We start from the raw sequence: 22,550 nt of genomic DNA, 5'->3' as shown, positions 1-22,550 counted from the left end.
GGAGATATTGCAATATTAGAGACAAAACTAACAGTGTTTGGGATATTTTATGACTTTGATGAATTAAAGTTTTCAGAGAATATATGGAAGATTCCAATATATCAAGCATGCTCCCCAAATGTGGTGGCCAATTCATCAGGATGAAGATAGCAGCCACAGCAGTGGTGGGAGTGGGAAATAATGGCCATGCTTAGCAGTAACCAGTAAGGCTTATCAGCATCTATTGCCCCCATTAGGAGGACATTCAATTTTGGAGACTTGTGGCAGTACTTAGCCTGTCTCAGGCAGGGGAAATATGATAATCCTTGAAGGGTAAAATCTCTGGGCATAGGCAATTTTATTTGCTTTCCCTTGTTTGGTTCTTTAGAGGTAATATGTCACATCTTAGTTGTAAAATTCTAGAACAGCAGAGTATGCAGATACTTTATGAAACTATGTGACTCAGCCCGTGGCATGTCCTCCCTGGTGTATTCGCATTCTTTAAACTTCCTGGTTAATGTATTAGAAAAAATACACTAAACAAGAATATAACAGTGAAAAATAGAATAGAGTGGAACATTTGATGACTATACCCCCAAACAAGTATATCTCCAGGTCAACCAACTCCAAGGGAAAAATCATCAAAGTTAACCAACTCCAAAGGAAAAATCAACTCCAAGTTGTAAAAAAATAATGATTACTCTGTTGAAACATACTCCCATTAGCTGGTTCATTGAAATCACCTTTAATCCACTCTTCCCCTTCCAGAGGAAGGGATGGAAATATGCTGTAAATCTTGAAATGTACAGAATTTCTCATGGTATTTGTTTTGAGTCCTGGACTACCTCCTGGTCTCTCATACCATAATTCTTCTTCTTCTTTTTTTTTTAAAAATAGATTTTATTGATTTTTACAGAGAGGAAGGGAGAGGGATAGAGAGTTAGAAACATCGATCAGCTGCCTCCTGCACACTCCCCACTGGGGATGTGCCCGCAACCAAGGTACATGCCCTTGACCGGAATTGAACCTGGGACCCCTCAGTCTGCAGGCCGACGCTCTATCCACTGAGCCAGACCGGTTAGGGCCCATAATTCCTCTGACCGAATCCAAACTAGGACACTACCAATGCTGTCACCATGGAGCATCAGCAGCACATCGATGTCTGTCGGGTGTCCAGGGTTTGGCAAATGATACCTTGATGCTGGACACTGAGTTTCTATAGAAAAGTTAGAAAGCCTATTTTCTATATATATATATATATATATATATATATATATATATATATATATATATATATATATATATATATATATATTGTGGGGGAGGGCATAGAAACATTTATTTTCTACCTGGAGTAGGAAACCCCTTTGAAGAATGAAAATGCTAACTTCATCTTCCAAGATACATTGTATTTCCAGCAACCTTGGCCCTAATGGATAGTCTTCCATTTCTGATCCTTCCACCTATTCCTGCCCCCTCCTGTACCTACTCCTACTAACCCAGTCTCCCTCACTCTCCTACTCCTGTGCAGCCATTCTATCTAAAATTACCATCAGCAAAATGACTTAAATCATCTTTTTATTTTGGACAAGTCTTTCACAGCCCTTTCAGTGCTGTCAAGTATTGTATATCCATTAATATATTTCAACTGTTCTGGCCTGTATTCAGCTTTTGGCTTACCACAGAAAACGGAGCTCTTCTTTCTGTGTATTTTCTGTTGTATATTAAGAATTCAGTGTATAAGGTAAGGTTTTTCTCTGAATTGTATGTTTTAAACTGTTTAGAGTGTTATTTTTATTTTCCAGGGATTCATCCATATCATCTAATTTTCTATCAATAACTGTGCAATGAAATAGGCCTTGTTTTATCAATGTTCTACAAAAACTTTGCAATAAAAATGCATATTATATTTTATGATCATAATTGGTTTTGTTTTGGGTCCTTAAAATGTGCGACCAAGAGAGCTCTTTGCAGGTGTCTGTCTTATAATTCTATTTTCTTACTAGTGTGGAAATATTTTTCCTTCTGAATATCATTTTAATTTGCCTATTCTCACTCCAGTTTTAAATGAATTTGATCGACTAGTTATAAAACACTAGATATTTCTTTTTTCTTCTTTACAAAAGAAATTATATTTCCGCTCATTTTCAAAGAGTGATCTTCAAGATGCTTTCCCTGTGGTGACTGTTCTGAGTAGAAATATCTCTTAGCAAATACCATGCAATTATGTTATCAGCAAAGCAGCTTGTCACTACTGCAAGTAAACAAACCAATAGCAGGAAATTTGCAAGCTTAGAAAAGATCTACATATGTGGAGAGATGAGAATTCTATTCCATTTCCTTTTCAAAACAAACAAGTATGATAGATAGTAGAGAAGAGACTTTGAAAGTTCTCTTTCACCCTGAGTAATATGGAGAAAAGAAAGGAAGTGTCAGTCTGTCTTTGGAAAAATATTCCACAAATATTTTATGCTTATATCACTTGAAAAAGAAAAAAAAAGTGGCATTGAAAATATCTAGAATTAAATCTTGAATAAGATTTTTTAAATGTACAATAAATCAGAAATAAATTTGTATAGGTCAAGAAGACTTAACCAATACATTGGTTTTACTTCTCTAAATAAGGTAAATGATAAGAAGCATTGAGTGACACCCCTCTATTACAATAAAGGGCGCTCAGGCAACAGGGAATGAAATTTAAGTCTTGAGCTCAGATAAAGAATGAGGCTTATTTAGAACAATCTTGCTTATTTACTTTATATGTTTTGATTCAATTTGACACCAATGACTTCTATAAAAAAAAGTCCAAGCCAAGGAGAGAAAAAAAGATTCAAGCAGCCATGTCAGAGTCTATGAAGGTTATAATTGTCTACTATCCACCACATTCATCCGGGAGAAAAGGCTACGCTATTCGAGTATCCCTTTTTGGATCTGGGAAGAATAGAGGAAAGGTCATTAGAAAGAAGCCTTTTCTTCTCTTATTGCCCCAAATTGTCCAACACGGACCTTTTTATTCTATTTTAAATGTTTTAATGCTAAATTCCACCGAGCCACATGGATAGACAATAGAAGACCAGGGTAAGATGATTTAAAATTTTCACCTGCTCTGGAAGCCATTTTGCTATAGTTAGTTTATGCAGGTCAGACTTATCTTAGTCTTTTTCATTTCTTTATCTTTCACTACATCTTCCTAACCACTAATATCATGTTCATAATATGTTCTTAGAAAAGGATTTCTAAATTTCTAAGTGTCATACCACAATAGTGTAGCAACATAGTATTTCAAAATATGAATCGATGGCCCTCAGGCCATTGGTGGTTTTGTGCTGTCCCTTGATCCTTCCCCAGGCTACCAGAGCATTTAAAAATCATTGTTTCAGGGGAGGGGTGAGACACTAACGGGAAAGCAGGTGACCAAGAAAAGATTTTGATAGTTCAAATTCTGATTCCCAAAGAGAACTCGATGCTGAATAAAAATTTAACTCCCCGAAATAGATACATTTCCCATTGTCTGAAATAGATAAATTTCTTAGGAGAGACACACTATGGATATAGGTACAGAGTCATTGTGGATCCCTAAGAAAAAAGGAATTCAGACCCTCATAGAACTCTCCAGACAGCTCTAAGGCATCTGAGAATGGAAGGGACTTACGCTCCCCTTTCCAGGGTAGTTTAGAGGAGACAGCAGGACTTGATGGAAGAAATAGCCTCAATTGGTACTGGCAGATAAACCTCAATCAGAAAAGGCAGTGGAATAATCCCTGTGTCCCACTCTGACTGCAGGATTATCACAAATAAAACCAAACCAACCAACCACACACACACACACAAAAACAAACAAACAAACAAAAAACAAACACACAAAAAAAAACAACCAAAAAAACAGACCCAAAGACCTTGCAGTCAAGTATTAAAGCATTTACCTACACGATAGTTATGCTAATTATAGATTGGTTAAGTCTTTAACAATCTCCTATGTTCTCATATTGGTATTTTCTAACAAAACCAATAGCATTTTCAGTTATTTATTAGTTAACCATCAAATAAAAACTCAATGAAAGCCATGCGTTTTTAATTCCATCATTTACACTATGAAAATGAGCATTGTGGAAAAGTTGCCTATTACCTTGTGTACCTTATAACCTTGTGTACAGAGTCCTTGACTGAAAGCACCTTTCAAGACTTGAAGTCATCCCCAGGACCTGACCTTCTCTTATTCTAGGCAGAAATGCAACAGTAGAAATGCATTTGTAATGCTTTCCCCATAGGGAGGGTGCCCCTTTGGGAAAGAGCAGAGAAATCTGAAAGTTAAGTTTGCAGCTCAGGTGACCTTTACATACACTTGAGAAATGTGACTGGAAATCCAGAAGGCTGAAGACACCACGCTTTTTCAGGCAATCGTTTGGCACAGGGTATTCTAATGAATGAGGTAACAAACTTAGAGAGGTCAAGAACGTCCCGTAAATTGTAGAACTTGAAATGGTTGAACCAGAACTTAATTCCAATTTGATCTGATCCCAAAGCTTATTTCATTCCAGAATTTTGGGTTCTAAACTAAACTAAACTAAACTAAACTAAACTAAACTAAACTAAACTAAACTAATTAGTTCTGGAGGCTTAGTACACTTAATCATTCAGAGTCATCTTATTAAAGATTTTTTTTTAAACTGAAGGATTTGGATAAAGTTATTATCTCTACTGCTGTGAAATTTGCACTAAAGTGTAGGCTGGCGAAATTATGGCTTGATTGAAGTCACAGAGCTGACAGGAGACTAAGGCAGCCACATGTTTGAATTAATTTTTTAGTGTTTCCTTTGAATTTATCTCTTAAACAATATAGTTGTTTCTCAAGTCTTCATAAATATTTCTCATTTAAAAAAAATCTATGTTCTGGGTCTGTTACCAATTTGTTATTATGAATTGTTGCACTAAATATTATACGTATTGTATAAAAAACAGAAGCTACGTGTAGAGAGTGCAAAGTAGGCAACCAGAAGTCACCTGCATTCCTTACCTTTACTATCACTGTGACAGTAGCAATACCAGGAGGCATTGTTCCGTAAATATCAAAGGCCTCTACTAGGAAAGTGATACTTGCTTCCTGGTCTGGAAATGACTCATAGTCCAAACTCCTTAAAAGGGAGAGTTCTCCTGTAAATGGATGCATTGCAAAAAGGTGCTTCACTTCTGGGCTTCTTATCCGATAAGACACATTTGCTCCAAGGTCAACATCTGTGGCCTGTAACAAGAAGAGGGGTTATATCAGTGGCATTACCAACCTAGAAAAATGAAAGACTGATGAAGTCATGTGTCAGTGCCTAGGACAGCATTAAGTTTAATGTTGACCAAAAGTCATGTTTCAGAGAGAAGCACATTTGTTAAGTAATTTAGCAGAAAGAGGGAGGAGGAGAGAAAGAGAAATAGAGACAGAGACATGGGATTTAGGTCCTTGTGGATTTTATTACTAAATTTATTTTACCTGAAAAAAAAATCACTATTAAAAGAATCATACCACAGTAAAGAAATAGGAATTGTCACAAATTATTATTTCTTGCTGACCATATAACCTTGAAAAGGAATATTTTAAATAAAAATAAATTTATTGAGCCTTAACCAGTGTGGCTCAGTGGTTGGAGTGTTGGCCCACGGACTGAGGGGGTCACAGGTTCTATTCCTGGTCAAGGACATGTGACTGGGTTGCAGGTTTGATCTCTGCCCTAGTCAGAGCACTTGCGGAAGACAACCGTTCAATGTGTCTCTCTAACACCCATGTCTGTCTGTCTGTCTGTCTGTCTGTCTCTCTTCTCTCTCTCTTTCTCTCCCCGCCCCCACTCTTTCTCCCTTCCATTTCCTCTGAAAATCAATGGAAAACATATCCTCCCATGAGGATTAACAAAAAAATAAATAAATAAATTCATTGAGTGATTTCCATAAACACAATGGATCATTAAAACACAAAAACTGAAAAATGTAAGTAATAATTTCATCTCGTAAATATTCTATAATACATTTCTAGAGATCACTCTATTATAGCTCCCTTCATTTAACTAATGTTTATTGAGTAGTTATTAAGTGCAAGGTACTATACAGATGTACAAGGTGAATCAAGGCAGTTTCTGCCCTCCAGGTTACTGTACAAAGAAATAAGACACAAATACCAAAATCAAAGGAAAAAGTGATATGTCACTTAAAGGTTTTGAGAATTGGGAGTGATATCTTTTAGCTGAAAGGATGCTTTTTATGCAGTATTTGTAGGATGATTATTTTATTCAGTAGTACAGACTTGCAAAGGCCACTCTGGTAGAGGACGTGGAATGGAGCAAGAATGGCATTGGGGAGATAAGGGTTGGTTAGGCTCTGCATGCAGTAATGCAAAACCTCTTATGTGAACTTCTAGTCTTGGCACCCTTTAACCAGTTATGGACACACTGGTAACAATGAGAAAGATTTTATTTTATTTCCCTGCCTAAATTCCTTCTTGTTTTTCATTCCATTTTGGATCATCTCCCAACTCCTTAACATGGTAAGAAGGACATAAACATTTTGCAGCCATTTAGCACCTAATTCTCTTCTCTCCTCCAGGATTTTGAGCAGATTATTTCCACTGCCTTGAATAGTCATTCTTGCTCTTTGCTTAAATAACTCTCACTCTTCAGTTCACCATTCAGAAAGCAACTTTCTCCAGGAAACATTCTCTTTGACCTAAAGATTAGGTTATGATCTGTGATCTCCTAAGCCCCTCGCTTTGAGGACCTCTGTTTTAATTAGCAGTCTACTTCTCTCCTTGCTATGAGACCAAAAACTCAATGAATGCAGAAAATTGTCCGGTTCATGTTTGAATCCTCAAAGTCTAGCAGAGGAGTGGATATAAAATAAATGTTGAAATTATACTTCTTAAATGAATGAATGAATGAGATGAATAGAAGAATACATGAAGAAATAATGGCCCTCTCCGTGACCAGCATATGTCTCTTTTGTCACTTATTCATGTTTATTGTCTAAATATTTATTTGGTTGGCTTATGAAAAAAATACAAGTTCTTTAAATCCATGCTAACAAAATTCATGTGTATTGCAGTCAAAGAGGTCTAATTTTTGTTTTCAAAAATATACTTCATATACCACCTGTGTCAGAATTAAGTGGGTAGTTGCTTAAAATGCAGATTTCTGAGCCAATTTAACCTACTACATCAGAATGTCCAGAGTTACTGGAAATAGTGCAGTTGAGAAATGAAAAGGGAGGTTTGGAGATGGAGACACTATCAAATAGGAGAGTTAACACTTGTGGAAGAATGTCAGTTGTTTACTGAAAATAAAATTAAAAATCACAAAATAATAAATATAGCAATATCCTATTTCTGTAAAATATAGATAACTCTTTACATATGTATATATGTATGTATACACATATATGCATTTATGCAAAAATTCATGCATATTATGTTTACATATATATGTCTTTGATACTTGTGTGAGCACGAAGATAAATGTGACAGAATAAACATGAAAATTAATACAGAGTACTTTGGAGGTACAAGGTGGGAGATTATTGACTTTTTATAGACTTCTGTATTATTCATTATTACAATAAATATAAAACATTAATTTTTAAATTAAAAAATCTATTTAGATTTTTTATTTAATTTCTTACAAAGGCACATTTTCTCCCCTTATTTTTTTTTTGTGTCCCTAAAAGTAGAGTTGTTAGATTTTTTTAAAAAATGTAGTGCTTGAGAGAGACTTATATTAAAATGTACTCATTGTTTATCTGCAATTAAAATTTTTAAAAAAAAATAAAAAATTTAACTGGATATGTTATTTTTTGATTTGCTAAATCTGTCAACCCTACCCTAATAGCTAATCCTATAATGTGGAACTTACGAAATGAATGCTTCTCCCACACACCTACCTCTACTTGAAGGAAGGTGGTCCCAGCTGGCAGATTCTCTTCAACGACAACAGTATATGTTGAATTGGTGAACACAGGACTGTTATCATCGATATCCAAAACCTTGATGGCCAGTGTTAGAGTTGAATGACGAGGGTGTACCGCTCCATCAGTTGCCACAACAAGAAGTTCATAGTAGTCCCTGACTTCCCTGTTAAGCTTCACTGTTGTGTAAATGCTCCCATTGGATGTGATACGAAAAAGATGATTGAAGTTGCCCAAACTGTAGTACACTTGGCCATTTATTCCAGCATCAGGGTCAGTTGCCTAATTGAAATAAAAAACAAGGAAATTCACATAGCAAATTTTGTTAAGCTTTTTTCACATTGCATTTTGTTATGTTTTCCTACTAGAAGAGAATAGTTAATGAATCATGGAATATTTCTAACTGAATATTCTTTTTTCTCTAGGGAGAATATTAAAAAGATAATGAGAATGTAATGCAAGAGTCTAGAACATGAAAAGAAATATAGTTTAATTAATATTTGTCATTCAAAATGAGCATAAATTATAAATTGATAATATCATTAGCAATAACAATATTATTTCAGAAAATTCTCACTACAAAAATACTGAATTTTCCTCTATCATTTCTTTAATGCATTTTGAATTCTAAAGTAAGAAAATCACATTTAGTTTCTAAGCTACTTTAACATAAGCTGCTAGGTGACAACTTAAAATTCTAGAGTTTTAATTTGAGTACTTTATATATTTATTTTCATCTGTATATGAAATTTCACATAAATGTACATAAATATATATTAACTCATTTAATCTTCACAATGTTCTTATTAATAAATATAATTGGTCCCAATTTACAAATGATAAAACTGTGGTTTATGGAATTTAATTATCTTGCTTAGCATTACACAAGAAATAAATATCTCAGTGCCCCATTTTTAGTACAATGCCTCACATATAAAACTCTTTAAATATTTGTGAAATTATTATTTGAATAAATAAATGAAAATGAGATATAAAACAAAATCTGCTTCAAAATCCAAATGAAAGTAAAAGTATAGTGAGACTATCAAGCACCTACAAAGGGTTTTTCTTTAATATCTCCAAATGATAATTGAGAATTGTTGATGTTATTATAATATATTAACTGAAAATTCCAAGACATATAAAATCACTTCATATCAAATAAAATGTGGAAATTTTGAATGAATATAAATTATGACCTCTTACTATCAAACACTGTGTCATTTGTGTTAAGAGAAATTGAAGGAAATCTTAGAAGCTATACAATGTTATATAGTAGTACCTCAAACAGTTGCTAAGGAAAATAAGACATGTGGCGGCATTATGAGTCAGGGACATAATAATCAATTAATATCCACAATAACCCCTTCCCCCAAAGACACCTCCCATAAAATTTTATTTTTCTTTCTAAAATCACTGCTTAAGAAACTAGAAAAATGTAATGTAGTGATATAAATAGGTCTTATTTCAAAATACTAATACTCTTGAAAATTTCAGTGACTTTTACTGTCTGTGGGAATTCTTAAGATTACCAAATCAATCACTTATATCATCAGTAATTTAAATGATTCTTGTTCAAGTTATGGTTTTATTCAGCCACACATTGGAAGACTTGTTATGACAGAATGATTTAATTTGACTAACATGCTATGTGTGTGTGTTGGGGGAGTATTGTGTATGCATTGTCCTATACTGTATATGTCCAGTTGCTTAATTTATATCTCCAATAAGATACCTAAAATATATCTGTATTATTTTTTTACCACTGTCATTACAAATTTAGCAGCTTATATAAGTGTATTATCTTAAAGTTCTGTAGATCTGAAGTTCAACATGGGTCTCACCACTCAAGGTATAGGTAGGGCTGTGCTTCTGTCTGGAGGCTTTAGAGAAAGTTCACTTTCTTTGCTCATTCAAGTTGTTGGCATAATGTAGGTCCTTGGGATTGTCAGATTGATAGCCCCACCTCTGTTCTGGTTGCCATGTAGACAATTCCCAGCTTCCAGAGGCCACCCCCTTCCTTCGCTCATGGCACATTCCCTCCATCTTCAAAACCAACAATGGTGAGACAAGTCCCTCTCACACTTTTGAATTGCTCCTTTTTCCTTGTTTCATTCCATCTCATACAGTGTATGAAGCTCAGCTACAGGCTGTGAGATGTGTGGTGTATTAAATAACAAGGCCCAAGCTATAATGGCATTTACAGAAAAATCTCTATCAATCCATACTATGTTTCTACCGGTGTAAAATATCTCAAGCCTAATCATACTGGGCTCAGCCATCATCCACTGTGGCTTAGATTGCTAAATTACTTAATTATTTTCTTTCAGTTATTTCTCTTCAGATATATTTTTTTTTTTATAAAAGGTAAAGTAATGACACCAGTTCTCTGCTTAATTTCCTTCAATGATTTCCATTGCCTTGGGAAATATTTAAACCTTTAACATAGCCAGAAGGTTCCACATTAAATGCTGATTTCACTATGTTCCAGAATATTGCAAACCTCTCTAACCTCCAGAAGCCCCTGCCTGGAGACGTCTGCTATTATTCACCAGGCTAATACCCACTCATCTTTCAAGTGTCAATCTAACATCACTTCCTCAAAGCAGTTTTTTCTGACTTCTGAAGTGGAAATTAGAACCTCCTGCTACACATGTCAGTAGCTTTATATACCTGTCATCTATGCCACTTTTATTTATCAGTGTGATTATTTAATATTTGTCTCCCTTTTCACAATGTAAGCCATTAAGGTATGGTCTGGGATTTTTGCTTTTCTTTTTTTCACTAAATGCTCAGTGCCTACTATAGTTTCTGACACATAGTACGCATACATTCAATATTTAAGTTCACAAATGAATTATACATATTAGCATATAAATGAATATATTAACATTGCTATAGAATACTTAAAATTATTTTATTCATTATATACCTGCTGTTTGGCTTTATTTTAGTTTACATTTATTGCTTTATCATTCTGTGTGATTTTGATCAAGAATTTCAGAGCAAACCCTGGAATTATTAGAACTGCACCTGGGACTCTGATAATCTTCGCATTACTACTGATTATTGGTCTATATTGAAAAATAGCATTATTAAAAGTACATAGCGGTATTTTGTCATGATCAAAACAAAGGTGTGATCAAAACAAGGAAATATCTGTGTATTTTAAATATTTTATGGAATGACAACTAGAGAATATGCAGGTTAAGATGGTGAATGCTCAAATACATAAAGTTTAGAAATTAAGAATAAAGGGAATTTAAAATGTTTCATTACTTCAGAACTTCTCAAGTGCCATCAATCTTTTAATGAACAAGGTGATGTTCTCAAAGGGAATACCATATGCACCAGATTTAGAAATCGTAAGTATAGAAACATAGCCTCCTTTCAACAGGCCGACCTACAGAAAGAAACCCAAATATAAACTTTTATATATGATTTAATTCCAACCTATATTTTCAGCATTTCATACTGTTCACTCTGCTGTATAAACGCTCTGCCTCTGCTCAAGTCTAATCAGTTTTCCACATTTCCCTAGGACTCAGCATATAATTTTTGACATTTACTTCAGACCTCGCTAGGATGACTCTTTACTCACCTATGAAATTCTAATCATGTATCCATTCTTGAAATTCCAATTTCACTTCTAGAAAAATATCTAGCATTTAGAGATCATTTTATTAATCAGAATTGTACACTTGACAAATGCTTTCTTGTATTTCTCTGAGTCTACCATATGTCTTTTTAGAATAATAACATTTCAAAACTTTTCATATATTGAAATGATCAAATATATAATTATCTCTATTTTACAATGGGGTGATTTGTTGAGAGAAAATGTCCAAACACATATTTAAAAGATGGATTGGAAATAAATGTTAGATGGGGCATCCTCGTCAATAGGGTTTCATAATTTTCAGTCAGTTGAAATGGCATAACATGTTCAAAGTCAAGTGCACACACACACACAACTACACACACACATTTTTATCTGATTTCCCACAACTTAATTCACTGAATGCCTTGTCTCCACAAATAAAACTATATTTAGTCCTCATGGAATAAATAACAGTAATATTTTGTTGGAAAATACTCTAAACATTTTAAGGAAACGCAGACCTACATCTAGTAGAGACAATGAAACCAGAATGTTTGTGAAAAGCAGGGCTATTTCCTTCCTTTTCTCTTAATTAAGGAGCATAAACAGGGACATGTAAGTTAGGTGACATGAACTGGCTAAGCAAGCTAATTTCATTTTTTTCCTATTACAGGTGAGTATGTATATATTAGGCAAGATAATCAAACACAAAATCCCTTATCATCAGCAGTACTGTCAAGAAGTTTGCATTGATGTTTAGTATCTAGCCAAGGAGCTCAGTGTGTGAAACCATTTATCATCCTAGAAATCAATTAAAAGTTAATTAAGACTGTTAATAAGAAAAATCACACATCTCTTCTTCCCTTGTACGACATCAAAGCAATAAACAGTAATAGCTTCAACTTTATAATCATCTGTCCATGGTTAACACATTTTGTAATATACACTTTACTGTGGGGCCTGATTTGCAGCTACTTGTCTGTGAATGCATTTTGCTGGAAACTGGCTGTTAGTCTGTAGTCAGATAAAGACCCACTGGATAAAACTCTGAATATTTGCTTTAAAAAGCTTCTGGAAAACCTTAGTCATTAAAATCAAAGTTAGAGTATATTAGAGACAACTACATAATTACCTAGGAAAAAGTCAGATCATGTACCAGGGCATTTATTCAACATGATTTAGTGACTATGTGTTGAACACCATTTTTTTCCTCAAAATTTTCCCACCTTTTATTTTTAATGATTTTTATTTATTTCAATCAGAGTTTAAATTCAGAGCATGATTTTATACCATATCATTTCAAAGGGAAATATTTTTCTTATGCATTCTATTCATCCCTATTTTTCCTCATCTTCCCCCCACCCCCCCATCGCCCCCAGTGAGTCTTCTATACACTCTTTCCCATCAATAAAAGTGGAAGCCTACTACTGGTATGCCTATAGGGGGCTACAAATTCTATAGAGACCTACACATTGCCTGCATGGATAGAATGTATGAGGACAAAACTTCAAATCTGTATCTCCTTTATCAAGAAGTCTCTGGGTGGATTACTTGGACCTTTTTTCAAAGATTAATTCCAATTTAAAACATGTTGTATGCTCATATCCATTCAGATTGTTTAGATATAAATCACCTCTGTTCATTCTCACAACAATCAGGTACACACTAAGTACTCTGAGAACAAAAAGAAAATATAGCTATTAGAAAAGGTGTGAACTACCAAGTAGCGCCTATTAGCCCAGAGTGAAGCTGAGAAGGAGCTTATCTGTACTTTTTGCTCATCCTGTTTATAGAAATTTGAGAGGCTGCACATTCTTTTCTCACCTTGAAGTGGAAACCATAAAAGTTGTTGAGCAAAAAGGTCAGAAGGAGAAGTTGGGCAATGCATTGTTAATGACATTATGAATGGAAATACTTTTTCCTTCATCTAACAACTTGGAAAAGATATAAAATAGTTGTCTTTATTTCTTTAAAGAGGCTGAGCTCTTTCAAGGGCTGGGATTATCAGTGTGAAAGAGGTGAAGCATCTTAGTATCACATGATGCTGGTAAATTTCTCTCTCTCACCACACAAATGCCTCAAATACATTTTTTAACAATGGCAAATAGAATTACAGGTTAGATGGTAGTAAGTATACTGGAGATCAAATCACTAAAAACATAACCAGACTGAATAGTTTTTCATCATATTTAATCCCTAGGAATCTAGAATATATATATATACACAAACTAGCTCCAGGTTAAAAGCCCAGATCTTTCCCTTACTAACTTTACTGCCTTCGGTGAATCAATCACTCTAAGCTTCCATCTTTCATTTCATCTGTAAAATGTTGGTGCTAATGAGTATTTATTTCACTACCCCAATGACAATTGAACACACTTAGCATGCCTGATCATACGAAATAATCAGTATTAAAATATATATGTTTATTGTTTTTAAGGTTTTCAATATCTACTTAGAAACTGTTTTAAATGCTCCATTCTGTCATAAACTTATTTTAAAAATATTTTTTTGAGAGAACAAATCAACCTATTTTTGTTTGGCATATTTATACATTTCATTTTTTCTTATGATTATGTTTAACCTGGCATACTGAATCTATTAGTTTCTATTAACTTTGTTGTTGTCAACTTTCCTGAGAATTTTGGTTTCTGTATTTATTAGATAATTCATTTATGAAAGATCATCAAACCTGTGCACAGTGCTTTTAGTATAACAAGTACAAATACAGAAAAATTTACATGATCAGAGAACACATAACAAAAAGGAAATGTCACTTTAGATACTATCTCTATATATAAAAGGCTAAGTGACCGACTGTCCATCCGTCCGACCGTCCATCCGTCCGACCGTCCAACTGACCAAGAGGCCAGTACATATGACGCACACTGGCAATCTATACTAATAAAAGGGTAATATGCTAATTAGAATGGGAGACCTTCTAGGAGACCTTCCGGACATTCTTCTAGACAAAGCCATGGTGGCGGGGTTGAGGTAGAGGCATTTAGAGGCCAACAGGGGAGGGCAATTGTGGGTGATCAGGCCAGGATGGGATGGCAGTTGTGGGTGATCAGGCTGGTGGGGGCGGGACCACTGGGGGTAAGCAGACCAGCAGGGGGCCCAGTTGGGGGCGATCAGGCCGTCAGTAGGGGTCAGTTGGAGGTGATAAGGAGAGTGGGGGGGGCAGTTTGGAGTGAGCAGGCCAGCAGGGGGGTAGTTTGGGAGTGAGCAGGCCAGTGGGGAGGGAAGGTGGGTGTGAGCAGGCCGGCGGGGAGGGGCAGTTGGGGACGAGCACACTGGCATGGGGGGGCAGTTGCGGGTAATCAGGCTGGTGGGGGGGCATTTGGGGGCAAGCAGGCCAGCGGCAGGGGGCAGTTGGGGGTGAGCAGGCCAGCAGGCAGAGTGGTTAGGGGCAATCAAGCAGGCAAGCAGGCAGGTGAGCAGTTAGAAGCCAGCAGTCCCGGATTGCGAGAGGGATGTCCAACTGCCAGTTTAAGCCTGATCCCTGTAAACCAGCAGTAGGACATCCTTCGAGGGGTCCCAGATTGGAGAGGGTGCAGGCCAAGCTGAGGGACACCCCCCTCCCCATGCACGAATTTCATGCACCAGACCACTAGTTTAAAAATAAATATTGACGTGCACATGCGTGATACATATGAAGTTCTCACTGGCGCCAATCACAAGCATGTGTTTCAATCTGTCATTGTCAATCGTGAATTTGGTTGTTTTTGTTGACATTCTGAAGCTGAAAGAAAGTGGTGTTGTCAACAGAATAGGTCTGAAGACCAACTATTGGCACAATGTACCTCTGAAGCTGAAAGAAGCCAGTGTTATATCATGTTTTTGTTGTTCTTATATCATGTTTTTGTTGTTTTTATGTCTTTGTTGTCATTATATCATGTTATTGTTTATTAGTCAATTTATATATTATCTTCATATACATTTTACTAATTTTCTTTCATCTCTGACACTTCTATTATAGAGAAAGGGCAAATAGCAATATTAAAATATTTCTTCTAATTAATTTCCTTTCATTGTATATGAATCTGTGCACTGGGCCACTAGTAAGAAATAATGATGAAGATATAAGGCCACTGATACATAAATTAAGATAGTATTAGACAGATGATATTTTATGGATAGTGCCATACTGAGAAATGCGTCCAATGTCTGGCCTAAAAACATCAGTTACATTTTTGAAAAAACAAAATAGTATTCCATTTGAAAGCTGAAGAGAAGAGATGATAACTTCCAGTTATGTTTAAAGTCATTTCATCAGGGATTAGGAAAAAAATGTGAGTGACCATGACCTGATTATAAATTGTGAGGCTCTTAAAATAATTGTAGTGAGAGATGAAAGGGGTATGAGAGTTATTTCACACTAAACATTTCCTTACTTGTCATAATGACAGCAAGCCATCCTTCCAAATCAAAAAGGACAAATTCTAGGCAGAGAAATCTGTAAATAGTATTTTCCCACACACACAAAAAAAAATGTTTGACAGCTTCCCATATTTTCTTTAAAGCTATGTCTTTTTTTCGTGTTTTTGAAGTCTTTCCACTCTAGGATACAGCAAACCTCAAGTAAACTGAACCTAAGGGCTTAGGTATTTCTGAGGGATGCCTTCCCTGGCTCCCCCAAGTCAAGACAGATGTCCCTCCACCGAGATTCCATCATCCGGTGTTTACTCAGATCATTACAATCATAATGTAATTGCCTGCTTACCTGCTTGTCATCTACACTGCATTTCACACAGTTTGAGGACAAGAAATATGCACTGCTCATAGCTGATTTTAATGTCTATTCTTCATAGGTGTACAATGAATGTTTGCCAATAAATGTTCAAATAAAGATTTTCTTTTATTAAGGAGTAGGTGCCTTATTGAACGTTTTGTTTGATAGCCAATAGCCAAAACAATTATACCTAGTTACACAAATAAATTACATTTTATCCTAACATCCAAGGCTCCAGGTGATCTTGTTCTAACCTATTTTTATGCACCAATATCCCACAACAAACTCAGATACAAAGTCTACATTTTAGTCAAAATAGTTTATTTAACGTATCAGTTATAGCTTTCAAACAACTGCAAAATCGCAGTGGTTTGCCATCACTGACGTTTATTTCTCTCCCATGAAGCATCCCTTGTGAACTCCCAGCTGCTCTACTCTGTATCATCTTTACTCCAGGGAGGAGGCTGAAGAAACAGCCTCTATTGACACAGGCTGTTCATGTAATTTAGGGGGAAAAAAGATATTACCAAGCCGTAGCACTTAATGTTCCTGCTTGGAAATGGAATGTATCACCTACACTCCCACTTCATTGGTTAAGATAAATCTTCTATGACCAAGGCTGATGTCAGGAGAGGGGGGGGGGGGCAGAAAAATAAAAATTGGAAACAATAATACAGTCTACCACTCTCATTGTTCTCGAAATGCACTGTTTTCTCCCTGCTTCCTCATAGTCTTTTGTTTTTAAGCCCTATCCAATTCTTTAAAACCCACCTCTAACGCGACTCATCTGCTTTCTGGGAAGTATCTCCTTTCCATCTAACCCCTAACCCCTCTTGCTCTAGGCAGAAACTTTCTATTGTTATTTATGTACGTCGTGCAATTAAATATTAGGCCTTAAAGTTACGGCCATCCACTTATTATATAATGGGAGGCACCAACAGGAAAAAGAATCTGTGAATTGCTTGGCAAACAAAGGTAAAATGTGTGAAAAGTGGGAAGTTCAGGCAGAGAGGGAAATAAGAAAGATTATTTATAGAAATAGAGAGCAAGAAAATGGAAATAAAGTATTTTTCTAGAGTTCAGTGATATTTAATTCAAATGAACTGAGTGTCAAATTAAGAAAGCCAGTTTAAGTGGTTAAACATAGCCTAGAGTTCTCTTAATGATAGAATACAAATTAACACCAAGTGATTAAATAGTAAGCCTGAGGAAGAGGCCGTGTAGCCCTGTACCAGATTTGTTAAATATCCATTCATCATATAATGATGAACAACAATCAGAGTACAGGACTTTGATGCTTCAGGAAAAGAGTTGTCAGGTTCATAGTCACACAAAAACAAATAATGTTTTATGTTCATTAATGTCTTCATATAGTGAGATTGTCTTTTCTCTTTCTCAAACATTCCCTGTATTAATGGAAGGGGGGGGAGAAAAGTCTGGGAGGACTCATTCCATGATTTTCATATTTTCCCCCTATTGCTTTGCATTTGTTAATTCTTTACTGTGGGTTTAGTGTGTATTGCACCATTTTGTGTGATGGTGGAAAGTCATATACAGGAATTACATTTTGTTATCTCTCTTCTTACTTTTACTTCTCCAACATCTCCAGTCTCTCCTTTTTCCATAGATAAACATATGCAAGGCCCTAGATCTAAATGCATTTTGCTGAAGTAACCATTGCTGTCTTATGTCTGCTTTATTCTATCATGAAATCCTCCCCTAACTTCCCAACCTGCGTGTTCTTCAGTCCACATGTCACCTCTGTCAGGAGCATTTGATTACATGAGAAGCATCATCTTTATGCTCCTTAAGCTCACTGCACATTCATTTACCAAAGGCTTTGGTACTTTCTTTCTATAGCCCCATGACATTAAGAGCTTGTTAAGGGCAGGCTGGTTCTCTCATTTTTGTTCCATGCCTGTTCTTTGCATTGACAGGTTGTAGATATTCCATAAATATTTTCTGCAAAACTTTCCTTTGAAGCTATTTTCATTATGTGTTTACCTAGAATTCCTACCCCAATCACACAATCACGTGAAGAAATTAGAAATGCCATTTAGAATTTGTAGTAACACGTTTTCCTCTTTAGATGAAAATTAAATGAACAATCATATCAACAATTGCTTATTCCTGGAATTTGTCATGTTATTGTTCTATGTGTTCTTTTATTTCATTTTACATCATTTAGAATGCCTTAAGGAAATCTAGTTATAGCTCAATTTGAAAATCGGTGTTGTGCATATATCTGTTTTATGGAATTAAATACAATAGTTTTATTTTGCAATACTGCATTACAATGTGAACTCAAATCCTTTATCATTATGATCCCCTTAAACAGGCTCTTTAGATATTTTCTTCTGAATTACAACTCCATGAAATTGTATTATCATAGATAGATATATCGATATATTATATATCTGTTTATGTATATATGTTTAACTGTACTATATACATGAAAATGTAAGGGTTGTTTTGTTTTTTTTCTCTCAAGAACCATTTTCTTCCACTTTTGGAGTGACATGCCCTTGTTTAAATGAATGCTTTAGTCAAAAGAAAGAACTTCCCAATATACCATAGATAAACATTTTAACAAAAGCATTGTTCCTTCAATTAGTCATTACAATGACATCACTTCCTAAAATATTTACCAAATTATTTTGTTAGGTAACTCTTTTAGAGCATCTGTGGAGTGGCAGTCAATAGTCATCCCTTTTTAAGTAATTAAGTAAAAGAAAAGTACCATCACCATGGATTGCATTTGCTGCAACCTTCAGGTTGGCTCAGGCATCTTTCTGTTTGTGCTTACCTGTCTGTCAAGGTCTGACACAAAGTACTGTTCTCTTTCTATTTTTAAAGTATTTTCGTTTCCTCTAAGTTCGTTGAGGATGTGACATTTTCCTTATCAGATATTTTTATGATCATAGCTACTAATTCTCAAATTTTAATTTTTATCCAGTACTCTTTTCAGTTAAATATAAAGATGCCCACATATTTCCCTAAAAAGCCAAGATTGTGCATAGAGTATTGTCCTTCCATCCGTCACAGAGCTTTCTTTTGTTGTGTCATGCTTTCTCACAAATGATTTGCTTACCTCAGTGCTAGAGAAAAAAATCATATGGAAACTAGAAAAATGTGAAAGCCAGATTAGATTCTCTATGAAATTCTCCATAATTGCATTTTCTGGAAATTATTCAAGTATTACATTATCATGCATATCTAAGGCAAAAAATGCATTTTGCCAATATGATATTCATTTAATGAGAGAAAGTATCTCCTAATTCCCAAATACTATGAATAATGCCTTTTACTAGATATAAGTATTCATTGCTCCCAAATACAAGAACAGAATTAAAAGGGCTTTCTCCATTTTACATACATTATATATATATATGGCTAAATGACTGACTGTCCATCTGACCGTCTGACCCACCGGCTGGTACATATGATACGCACTGGCAATTTAAAAATAAATGTTGACTCGTGCATGCGCGATACATATAAAGCTCTCACTGGCACCAATCGCATGTGTGTTTTAATTTTATAAAACTATATTATATATACTATTTTGACATGTAATTTTTTGCAGTGATGTAATTACCACATGAGTTTTACTTCCAATTAATATTCTTTCAATGTGCATGAATCTGTGCACTGGGCCACTAGTATTATTATATTTACCTACCCTGATGATGTCACTAGAGTAGAACAGGATACAGATTTTGATCGCTTGGGTTTATTTTATCTTCTTCCATTCCTTGAGCTAGGCCTAAAATTTAGCAATTGTTAACTATGTTCCATTCCTCCAATCTGGGATGTTGCCAAATTGGTTGAGAAATATAGATTTTATATTAATTCCTCTGCCAACAATATACTGGAGTAACTAAAGGTTGCATCATCACCTATCTCATCTACCATATTTGTTTAAATTAGGAGAACAGAATTAATTGGATGGAATAACTTATCTCTCTTTATTTACTCCCTAGGACTGCATTTATGCGTACAGGAAAGAATATGTACAAAATGCAGAACTGCCTCTTGAATCAAATGTTGTATTTAGACTGTGTGTGTTGTTCCTTTCCCATCTGCTGTCCTTCCAAGATGCTGTCAGAATACATCCCTATTTGCCACTGACTGTATAAAAGGTGTCTATTTTGGGATGATTACCCTGAAATAGGCATTGTGCAAAGTGCTGTTTGTTTCCTTTAACATTGGTATGAAATGCTACGGCTGCTCACCATAATATCAGAAATAAACACAGATGTTTAACAGTTACAGATTTTATAAGAGACAGATATTTTTATCAACAGTCAAGGTTTTGATTTTTTGTTGTTGCTAAATGAGAGAAAATAAACTCACTTGAAGACTTCTAAAAGTCAAAGAAAACTTTTGGACATACATTCTTTTATGGTTACCATATTCTCAAGAAAAAAGAACATTTTAATATCACTTGGTCATGTTGAAATTTTCCTTGAGAATAAAGGGATTTAGTCTATGGAATTATGTTGATGGTTAGAAACAGTCTAGTCAATCTAATGAAGTGATTAAAGAACTGGAATCGGAATAAAAAATTAGGAAAACAACCTGGAAGTTAAAATAGTGCGCATTACTCCAAGAAACTGAAGCTCTATAATCTGTCTACCAAGTATCTTTGAAAATAATAAATAAAGCTATTGATTTATTTCAAACTTAAAGTCTGAAGAATCTAAATGGAGGCTGAAGCTACTGTCCAACTTGACATGTTTGAACCACTTTGGTTTGGTTTGCCTAGAGCAGTGGTCGGCAAACTCATTAGTCAGCAGAGCCAAATATCAACAGTACAACGATTGAAATTTCTTTTGAGAGCCAAATTTTTTAAACTTAAACTTCTTCTAACACCACTTCTTCAAAACAGACTCACCCAGGCCGTGGTATTTTGTGGAAGAGCCACACTCAAGGGGCCAAAGAGTCGCATGTGGCTCGCGAGCCGCAGTTTGCCGACCACGGGCCTAGAGGAAGCATTACTCTTGCTAACGCTCATAAACACTGATCACTTTTGACAGAGATCTGTCTGTTGACGTGGATGAGTACAATACTGAGCACTCATAACGCCATTAGAAAACGCTGTAAGCTCAGAAGAGCAGCTCCTCATAAAACTCTCTCAACAGAAGGAAAAAGACAATGAAAAAGAGGCTGTAGTTGCTCTATCCCCACGTCGTGAATTATGACACCTACAGGAATAATATCTCCAGGCCTGGGTTTCAGTATCCCAATGACCTCATCTTTCTGAGATATTTCAAACTAAACAGTGAGGAAACAAGCCAAAGAAATATCGCCTGTGCTTATTTATTTTGTAGGCTTAAATTAAGATTGAAAGAAAAGACTCCCATCTTTGATTCTTGTGTGACTAGAGGAAAACCACTGTACTACATATGGGTCTCTGTTTGCAAGATGAGTTCCCTATAAGACAGACAATGAGAGAGAAATTAGTTGCAAGTGATTAATTGGTGTGCACCTTTGGGATCCATGCACATGGGAAGCAGAAGGAAGCAGGATTGAATTGAGGGAGAAATCCAACCACTACCCAGGGTTAAGGATAGCCTTGGCTAACTCTGGAAAGTGTCTGGAATTAGACTTGCATGTTAGAGTTATTGGGCCAAAATGGCCAGCCCTTTACCCTGGGACATCAGTCAGAATGTGGGTGAGACTGAAAGGGGTGTGACTGTGGGTAAGGCAGTTCTTTGCAGCTGAGGTCATCCCTGCAGCCACAAATAGCTGATGGGTGTCCACCTGCAGCACTCCCAGAGGCTAGACCAGTGTGTCCTTCCCTGAAAGAGAATCTGGGTGGTACTTCTCAGTCTCCAGCATAAGCCTATATCTGCATTGCCTTTTCGTTCGATTATAAACTTTAAAAAAAAAAAGAATATAATGAATCACACATATGCATACCTAGAATCATTACAATATCAATCTTTCATTGATTACATAAGAAATAATCAGCTACAGAGCTATAGTATGGCCTCAAAATAAATCTGGGGTTGGATTGTTTGGATCTGAACTAAAAATGATGTTTCTACCCCTATACTCAGAGAAGTGGCTCAAAGTTTCTTTTTAATGTAATTCTCATGTAAGAGCAAATGATGCTTTTTACATCGTTTCTATCATTCAGTTCTTATAAACTTAGAGCTATATAGTTATTATTGTCTACATTTTACAGGTAAGAATATTGCAGAATAGTTAAGAAAGTTGTTCAGGTTCCTGCCATTACCAAATAAGAGAACTTGGTTTGGCATTCAGGTATTAATATTCATCTGTTTGTGATCTTTG

The 22,550-nt window shown here is 35.5% G+C and overlaps 1 protein-coding gene across 15 annotated transcripts in view; it reads right to left on the bottom strand.

The window, feature by feature from the left end:
• Positions 1-22,550, bottom strand: part of PCDH15 (protocadherin related 15) — a 590,647-nt gene that overhangs the window by 164,197 nt on the left and 403,900 nt on the right. For all 15 annotated transcript variants that reach the window (XM_054728735.1, XM_054728734.1, XM_054728732.1 and 12 more), the window contains 2 exons: positions 7,888-8,193; positions 4,994-5,218 (listed from right to left, as the gene is read on the bottom strand). In XM_054728735.1, coding sequence (XP_054584710.1) covers positions 4,994-5,218; positions 7,888-8,193 — 531 coding nt within the window. The remainder of the gene's footprint in view (positions 1-4,993; positions 5,219-7,887; positions 8,194-22,550) is intronic.

This window comes from Eptesicus fuscus, chromosome 17, assembly GCF_027574615.1.
Source record: "Eptesicus fuscus isolate TK198812 chromosome 17, DD_ASM_mEF_20220401, whole genome shotgun sequence".
Lineage (NCBI taxonomy): Eukaryota > Metazoa > Chordata > Mammalia > Chiroptera > Vespertilionidae > Eptesicus > Eptesicus fuscus.
Note: the sequence above shows the minus strand (reverse complement) of the source record. Positions and strands in the feature narration are given on the sequence as shown.